General features: G+C 37.3%; 1 protein-coding gene across 2 annotated transcripts; it reads left to right on the forward strand.

The window, feature by feature from the left end:
- Window positions 1-1179: 1179 nt before the first annotated feature.
- ple (tyrosine hydroxylase ple) lies at window positions 1180-8442 on the forward strand. 2 transcript variants are annotated; one of them, XM_090101458.1, is made up of 8 exons: window positions 1180-1413; window positions 5245-5356; window positions 5475-5588; window positions 5698-5739; window positions 5878-6697; window positions 7181-7307; window positions 7473-7702; window positions 7911-8442. In XM_090101458.1, the coding sequence occupies exons 1-8, from the start codon at window positions 1348-1350 to the stop codon at window positions 8083-8085; spliced, it is 1686 nt and encodes a 561-aa protein (XP_089957584.1). In that variant the 5' UTR covers window positions 1180-1347; the 3' UTR covers window positions 8086-8442. The 2 variants fall into 2 exon arrangements, with proteins under 2 accessions (XP_089957584.1, XP_089957591.1); XM_090101465.1 differs by having other exon boundaries at window positions 5701-5739.
- The last annotated feature ends 313 nt before the right edge of the window (window positions 8443-8755 follow it).

Here is an 8755-nt window from a genome sequence, read left to right on the forward strand (position 1 = left end):
GCTTATTACTAGTTTTCACAATGTTATTTGCATTAAGAGTAAAGTATAAAGAGCTGTACCTACAATGAAACTCTTTAGTAAATAGAGCCTATAGCAATTTATATGAAAAAACTTAAAAATTAAATGTCGAAGCATAATTTCAATGTGAACATGTATGCACCTATGTATGATACAGAATTAAGGCTCAGTTTAATGGCGTTATAAGTGGAAATGAGAACAATAATATGGGCTTCTGTGAAATAAAAATCTTTATATGTTACATTATGTCAGCTATAAAGTCATTGAAACACGCACATTGATATATCCTGTTCCGAGTTTCAATAAACTCACTTCCTGGTAAAATAAGGCCAGGCCCAACAAATATGTGATCGGTACCTACGACCAACTAATTCGAACTAATGAAAAATTCGATCAAACTTGAAAAATTCAATCCGATTACGAAATTATTCAAAGTGCTGATTCTTATCTTTATTTTGGTTAATACGACGTTAAATGTGTGTGATTTTTGGAAAATCATTGTTGGTTTATGTTATGATTCTTTTAAATATATTCTATTAGGTATGAAATAAGATTTAAGTCGGTTATTTATAAACAACACATAAACTACCTACACAAATATTGACACAAATTTTTGAAAAAGTCGTAATTTCGTTTAATTTTAGTTTTCTCGTGTTATAAGGCTAAAAGAATTATATTTTAGAAGGTGATAAATCGATTCATTGGTAACCCAATGAAGCACGAAGACAAATTTGGGTTTACGCTTAATTTAAACAAATTCATTAATTTACAAAGCATATAATAAATCAAAACGAAACTTCATCTTATTTTAACAAGACTAATATTAACAATTAAAATATTTAGATCCAAAATTTATTTTTAAATTTGACAGAAAATCCCAAAGCATATTCGCGTAATTGAAAAAGAAATGTCTAACGAAAATTGAATCGTGTGCGCGATAGCAATTACGGATTTGATTTGTCTCATATGGAGTATGATGGATGAAGGGTCTAAAGTGAAGTGGGGTGGCCAGGGTGTGAAGGCTCCAGTGCATCAGGAGGCCAGGAGCAGCAGCCGAGCGCGCGGGACGCGGGCTGTGACGCATGCGCGACGAAAGGCGCCGGGGTGGGGAGGCGCGCGCCTAACACTATTTAAACTGTTCTTGCGAACGGTCATCATGCATTGGTCTGTTTGCAATCCAAAGTTTAGTTAGCTATTGTAATACGACAGCTCCAGTCGTAGACAGACAGGCATCCGCCAGTGGTCGAGACAGAAGGCTCTCGCAGACGTACGCTAGCTAAACGCGCAGTGAACCCTCGTTCAGGCCCCCAGTCCCAAGTGTTGTGCACCATGGCCGTCGCAGCTGCCCAGAAGAACCGTGAGATGTTCGCCATCAAGAAGTCCTACAGCATCGAGGTGAGGAGCCCTATCACAAGCCTTGTCGCTTCGACAAAGTTTCCTTGGAGCCGCGCTCGATCGTGAAAAGTTTCGTTAAGTTTTCCACTCGGTTCATGTAGTTCAGAAGACGGCTTCAAGGATGCTTTGTACCAGCTATTGTGCTTCCAGTGACATAATCTAATTTGGATTGATTTAAAGTTTCACATTCATTCAGTATTTACAATATCGAAGCTTTGTTTTGAATCAACAAAGACATCCAACCACAAAGCATGTTCCGTTTCCGATCTCGTTCTTAATTTGCTTCTCAAATTATAGTTTTTATATATTTTTATATTAATTTGCGATTTTAACGATTTTACAAAAGGCTTCAATATCAAATGATACCAATTTTGCCTGTACAATAATAATAAGATAAGTGCGTAACTAATCAAAAATAGGGGTCAAGTTCGAGTATGAATTATATGAAAATAAAAATAAATATTACACAAATTACTTTTTAATTTGTTAGTTAAAAAGAGGGCAACGTCCGACAAAGAGACTGCATAAATTATATTCGCACCATGCACATTATGCTAAACATCTTTAATCACAGTTACCTACTTTGTTACATGTCAAATCATCGACCTTGTAACCAACTATGTAACAATAGGCTTCTTTAAGTTGAGCATAAAGATATCGACCTACCCGAAGCAAAATTTACAAACGTCCCATTCATAAAATCAGTTAACTATATCAAAAACATTACACGTCGTAATAGAAGAAATCGTGTGAACTTCTCCTATTAAACTCTTACGGAGCACCCAATTATTGTCGTCTGCGTAACACCGAATAATTACATACTCAAGATGTAAAACCGTCGCGCAAATTAAAGTATAACTTACTAAACTTAACTTTCACACGATAAAACTCACAAACCGCGTAGAGTTCCGTAAATATTACTCTAATCGATGTTTTCGAAATTATACCGAATAAGAAGATTACGTGTCTGCGTTTGTTTACAGATAAAAAAATCCGCTTACGATTATTAGTGTCATTATTGTATAATTTCTATTGTCGATATTCAAGACATTCATTACCAGCAATCGGTTAACGCATCTCGATGATTGTAATTATGATTAAAAATTTACATAATTTCCTTAACTAACTTAAGATCTTTGTACCGCTAATGCGAAATGTCATGCGAAATAATTTTGGCGGTTTTGAGCCCAGAAATCCCAACAATACTTGCCAACTGTAAATTCCATTGTTTAACTGATCGAAAATGTTTCCTCATGATAAAGAAGTTGCTTCTAGACGATATAGTATACAATAAAAGTATGTTAGCGATGCGAATAAAAATGGCAACTATTTGCTTGTGCTGTGCGAAACATAGGTGTGTAACTAACATGTAATCATTAACGTACGTTTTATAATTGGTACCTGAATGATTGTATTTCCTTGACCATCGAAGGTCGGTATGCGAGCTGGAGCGACGCTCACCCACTCTGTTAAAGACAATAAAAACCGTTAAAATTCATTCGAATGACACGACCGCGAAAATAATATTTAACGTATCGACAAAGTAATATTTGCAATCGTAAAAATCACGAGTTCTATACGCCATCTTAATATTTACTTACTCGCTCGAAACTTTAATTTCCATGTTTAAAACTAATTCGAGGTTATAAAGCGCCCTTGACCAAACGAGGTTGTTCGTCGCGGTCAAAGTATACAAAAAGTTACGTTACATTGACGGGTAACGAGTGCAGTTCCAAATCTGTCCATTAAAACCGAATCGACGCAAAAATTGGGAAATTGAATTTCGGAACATAAAGCGATATTCGGGCGATCGACATTAGCCTGAAGGGTGGCAGGTCAGTCGTACTCGTACTTAATTACTATCCAATTGGAATGGTGAAGTGGTCGGGGATACCAAGGCTATACCAACCGGATTTTCAAGCAAACCGCTCCAGTTAGGCGGACCTTTAACTTGAGCGCGACACATGCCGTTTCCGCAATGAACACTATGATTATATGAATTTTTAATTCGAAAACATGTAATCGTTCAAAAATCTGTTCGATAACGTAATGTATGCTAATGATACGAATCTAATAGGCTTATAACTGCATGATCAGATTCTTGTTATGTCACAGAAGCATTTATCGCCACATTAATTCACGTCAGGTATTTCGTTACCTCAGAGGTCAGGTTCACACTAGATTAATTCGTGCATAGAATTGCAACCATATACAAACTCAAGGTGATCCTGATCAAGGGAGACTCCGTTTAGTTATGACTTGGACAGACAATAAATTGTAAAAACATTAATGACAGACAACGTAACCTAGATTTTCTTATAATCAAACTAAGGCCACCGTTGTATGTCTTAGCGTTATTATAATCGGCAATTTGTTTATTTAAATTATGATTATAACAAATTCTACGAGGCAATTCTCGAGTTAAAGAGTACATTGAAACGCTCCATATAATTTTTAACTTTATTTAAAATTTACTGCTCTTGCAGCTGGATGCATCTTGCAGACGCTCGAAAATGTTCATGTTCTTTTTTTGCTAATTCCCATGACATAATACGTAAGGGCTTTGCCTTCGCGCAGTTTCAGGGGCTAGGTAACGAGACGTGTGATTAGTAACCCTTGACACACAAACGCCGCCACTCTACTGGAAAACGTATATCTCACGCTCAGTGTCACCTGACATCTCCGTGTGCATCATTACAAACGTATGGCGTTCTCAACAAATTGCAATATTAACACTCGAACATTCCGATAATGAATGAATTCTACAAACGCATTCGTTTACATACGATATCGGAATGTCGTAATTACCTCGCAACACGTTCAGGAAAACTTTAAGAATGTGACACTGAGATATTATTACCTAATAGCTCTTCTGAAGCATATCTCGGAGGAAAACGTTAAATTCAAAGATCTGAGGTCACTGCGAAATTATTACGCCGACATTGATGATACCACTGTTTAAGGAAAAATGAGATGGATAGCTATTGTAACGGAACTTTTTCCTGAGATAGTCCTTCAGTTTATATAAGGCATCATACTAAGTAGTCTTGCATCTCATTGTTCGGACGGAATAAGCCCATATAAATTTCAAACGAAAATAATACTTTAATTGACATAAATATTTCCCGCATAACTTATATGGAAAATTTTCTCTACCATTTCCATTGCATAAACATAATCCATCTGTAATTTAATAAATATGTACACAAACGACAATCTTCGTGTAAAAATTAATCACTGCATTGTAATTGACTGTTTTTAAATTGGTTTATTAAATAACAATGGCGATAAAAATCTAATGATTAATAACATTGTTGCGTCGAGACATGATGCAAAGCACGTCGTAGATTTGTAAACATCATTAGTTTAATAATAGGTACTGTATTAAAAAAAGGCCTATTTTCAAAGCTTTGTACAGGTAGATAGTAATTTCGGAGCTAATTGTGCATTTCGCAATTTGTAGGAAAAGTTAAGACTTGTAGCTTTTGAACAATGATTGGCTATTCAAGTGCAGTGGTCCAGAAAGTTCTGATCCTTTGTACAACTCCATCTTGCCTCGAATCGCATCCGGATTGAAATGGCAGCACTTTAGCGTCCGACCACGCAGGAAATAAGCTTAGGAACTTCGTAAAAGCAATTCCCACTCGCACATGAAATATAATGCCATGCGACCACTTTATATTTATAAGGATTTAGACATCAACTTATTTTTAGCTCTATTGTGCTCTCGAAGAGATTTATATTTCTTTTGTGGTTGGATGTTTTTATAGCTTTCTCATAAGGAGCATTTACTTTGTTTCCGATTTTTGATAGTTTTTTTCTTTTGTTTAGAACGGCTATCCATCCCGCCGTCGATCGCTTGTGGATGATGCACGATTTGAAACACTTGTTGTAAAACAGACCAAACAAAGTGTATTAGAAGAGGCTCGCGCCCGCGCTAATGGTAAGCAAATCAATGTTCTTTGTTTTATTATATCAAGTTTTATTTTCACATATTTTTTTCAAGATTTTTATATTTTCTTTTTTTTTCATTTTTTGTTTTTATTTTTTTAAATAATTAGACTCTGGCTTGGAAACTGACTTTATCCAAGATGACGCTCATCTAGGCAGCGGTGATAACACTCCAACCGTTGAAGACGGTACTCATCAAGACGAAACCAAGAATGGACAACTTGGTAATTTCTTTTGTTACAATGTTTTGCTATTTTTAAATTATTTTTTGCTTTTGTTTATTTTTTTCTGTTCGTTTATTTATTTTTTCTTTGTTTTCATTTTGGTTTATAGCAGATGCTGATATCGGTGACGACGGAGGAAAGAAAGATGAAGGTCAGTACTCTTATTCAAAATAAATTATAAACGAAAAAACTTAATTGACTTATAATTATTAGCACCATTCATTTTGTAAACGTACGTCATAAACAACAAGTTTTTGCATAAATATATCAACCTGCAATACCCTTTCAGATTATACTCTCACCGAAGAAGAGATAATTCTTCAAAACGCTGCAAGTGAAAGTCCTGAAGCCGAAAAAGTTATCCAGAAGGCTGCTCTATTATTGCGAATGCGAGATGGAATGGGCACCCTCGCTCGCATCCTTAAGACGATTGACAACTACAAGGGAAGTGTAGAACATCTTGAGACAAGACCCTCGCAAGTCTCTGGCATCCAATTTGACGCTCTCGTGAAAGTGAGCATGCCTCGCGTCAACTTACTACAACTCATCAGGGCACTTCGTCAATCAACTTCTTTCACTGGTGTTAACCTTCTTTCCGAAAACAATATCTCCAACAAAACACCTTGGTTCCCGCGCCACGCCGTCGACCTAGATAACTGCAACCATCTGATGACCAAATTCGAGCCGGAACTTGACATGAATCATCCTGGATTCGCTGACAAGGAATACAGAGAGCGTAGAAAGCAAATCGCTGAAATCGCTTTCGCGTACAAATACGGAGACCCAATCCCATCCATCTCTTACAGTGAATCGGAGAATTCGACTTGGCAGAGAGTGTTCAACACCGTTTTGGACCTTATGCCTAAACACGCCTGCAGGGAATACAAAGCCGCGTTCAACAAGTTGCAAGAGGCTGATATCTTTGTGCCCCACCGCATTCCTCAACTAGAGGATGTGAGCAACTTCCTCCGCAAGCACACCGGGTTCACGCTGCGCCCTGCTGCTGGTCTACTTACTGCTCGCGACTTCTTGGCTTCTCTCGCTTTCCGTGTCTTCCAATCTACTCAATACGTCCGCCACGCTAACTCTCCCTTCCACACGCCTGAACCGTAAGTGTCAATTATCAATGTCTTCAAAAAGTTTAAAATTACTCTAACTAATTACTACCTACTTATATAAAATTATTCTTATAATTCTAACTGTAGAGAAAATCAAAAATTTAAGAATTTTGTTCATATCTATCTTTAAAATATAATTCACTCACACAATATATAAAATATAGGTTCGCAATATTTATACAATATTAAATCTGTTCCACTCCAATAACCTGGCTTTAAAAGCTTTGTCAGACCCTTTGAAAGCCGATATAAGGTCGTGATGGAATTGTAACAGCGTTAAAAGCCTTGCCTCTAATTATCTTAACTCGATTCGTGGCAGGGTGGCGAAGTTCAAAGTCAACTGCAGCTTTCAGCTGACACTGAAACTTAAAGTGCATTAATATAGTTCCACTATGGCGAATCAATTCAATTACCGGTCTCGGTTACAGGATGCACCTTGACCTTCAGGCATTTTACACGTGTATTTGTTTACAGTGACTGCATCCATGAACTTCTCGGACACATCCCGCTATTAGCCGACCCTAGCTTTGCTCAATTTTCACAAGAAATCGGATTAGCTTCTCTTGGCGCTTCGGACTCGGAAATCGAAAAGCTATCAACTGTAAGTTATTAATTATTAACAATATAATATCGAAAGCGTTTGCGACTATTCATATGGGCCCAAGCTATGCGAGTTGTTTATGAATTTTTGAAATGTTTGACATATTTTGTTGCGTTTCAATTAGGTGGGGTGAAATGGTATGTGAACGAAATCTCCTTGTTCTAGGTATATTGGTTCACTGTTGAATTCGGTCTTTGCAAAGAAAACCAACAACTGAAGGCTTACGGTGCGGCTCTTCTGTCCTCTATCGGGGAACTGCTTCACGCATTGAGCGACAAACCTGAACTGAGGCCATTCGAACCCGCATCTACATCCGTACAGCCCTACCAAGACCAAGAATACCAACCAATCTACTACGTCGCTGAAAGCTTCGAAGACGCCAAAGATAAATTCAGGTAATTGTCTTCATATTTTGGAACGATTTTAAATTCCTTTGCTCTATGTTAACGTTTCAAGTTTTGAAAATGATACAAGTTATAAGTCACGATTGTGTGTAAACAACTTTATAGCGTTGATTCTTAATTAACTTCCAAATAATGATGAATGGTTTAAGCCGATGCAGAGTTATATTAGCAGATTATTAATGAGTTATATTTCCTTTAGACGCTGGGTGTCAACCATGTCACGACCATTCGAGGTCCGCTTCAACCCACACACCGAGCGCGTGGAGGTGCTCGACTCCGTGGACAAATTGGAGACTCTCATCTGGCAACTGAACACGGAGATGCTGCACCTTACGAACGCCGTGAAGAAGATGAAAGTCACGCATTTCGAATGAACGCACCCAAAACCCGACCGGATACCCGCACACGGCATGGCCGTCCTGTATAGCTAGTGATATTATAGATGTAAGACTGTTAACGTGTGGAGCGTGTGAGAGAGAGTGATAACCATTGGATGGTACTTCGTTGAATTCCTTTTGTACCTTATTATTTATTATGCCGAGCTCATTGCCCGGGCCTCGGAAATCGCGCGGTCATCCCGATTGCCCATTTAAGGAGACCGCGTCCGTTTCGCGAGACCTTAACTATTTTACTAGTATTAATTTATAATTTAATGAAAAACACAAACAAATAAAAATGGAGCACCAAAAAAGTGTAAAAAATCAAACAGTAAATATATGTGTTTGAGTGGATTCAGTCGTTTTATTTCCCACGAGTGATGTCATGATTTTAAATTAAACCCCGCATTCAACAATAATAAAATTTATACTAAGTGCCTGAGGACGAAAATGTATAGTAGATATCTACACCTGGGTCTGAGTAATTTTAGGCTTAATTACTATTGATTGTAGATATAAAAGGGCTATTGAAAGGATAAGTGCGGGTTACGATCTGTCGTGTAATATCCACTTTTAGTAATTTTAATATCCCAGGTGTATTTATAACAGAGATATTATTTTATATATCTACATAATTAATGCATAACATTGTATAACAACAACAAGC

The sequence above is a fragment of the Colias eurytheme genome, chromosome 1, assembly GCF_061535395.1.
Source record: "Colias eurytheme isolate Ceu_HAF_F1 chromosome 1, ilColEury1 Martin Lab GWU primary, whole genome shotgun sequence".
Taxonomy (NCBI): domain Eukaryota; kingdom Metazoa; phylum Arthropoda; class Insecta; order Lepidoptera; family Pieridae; genus Colias; species Colias eurytheme.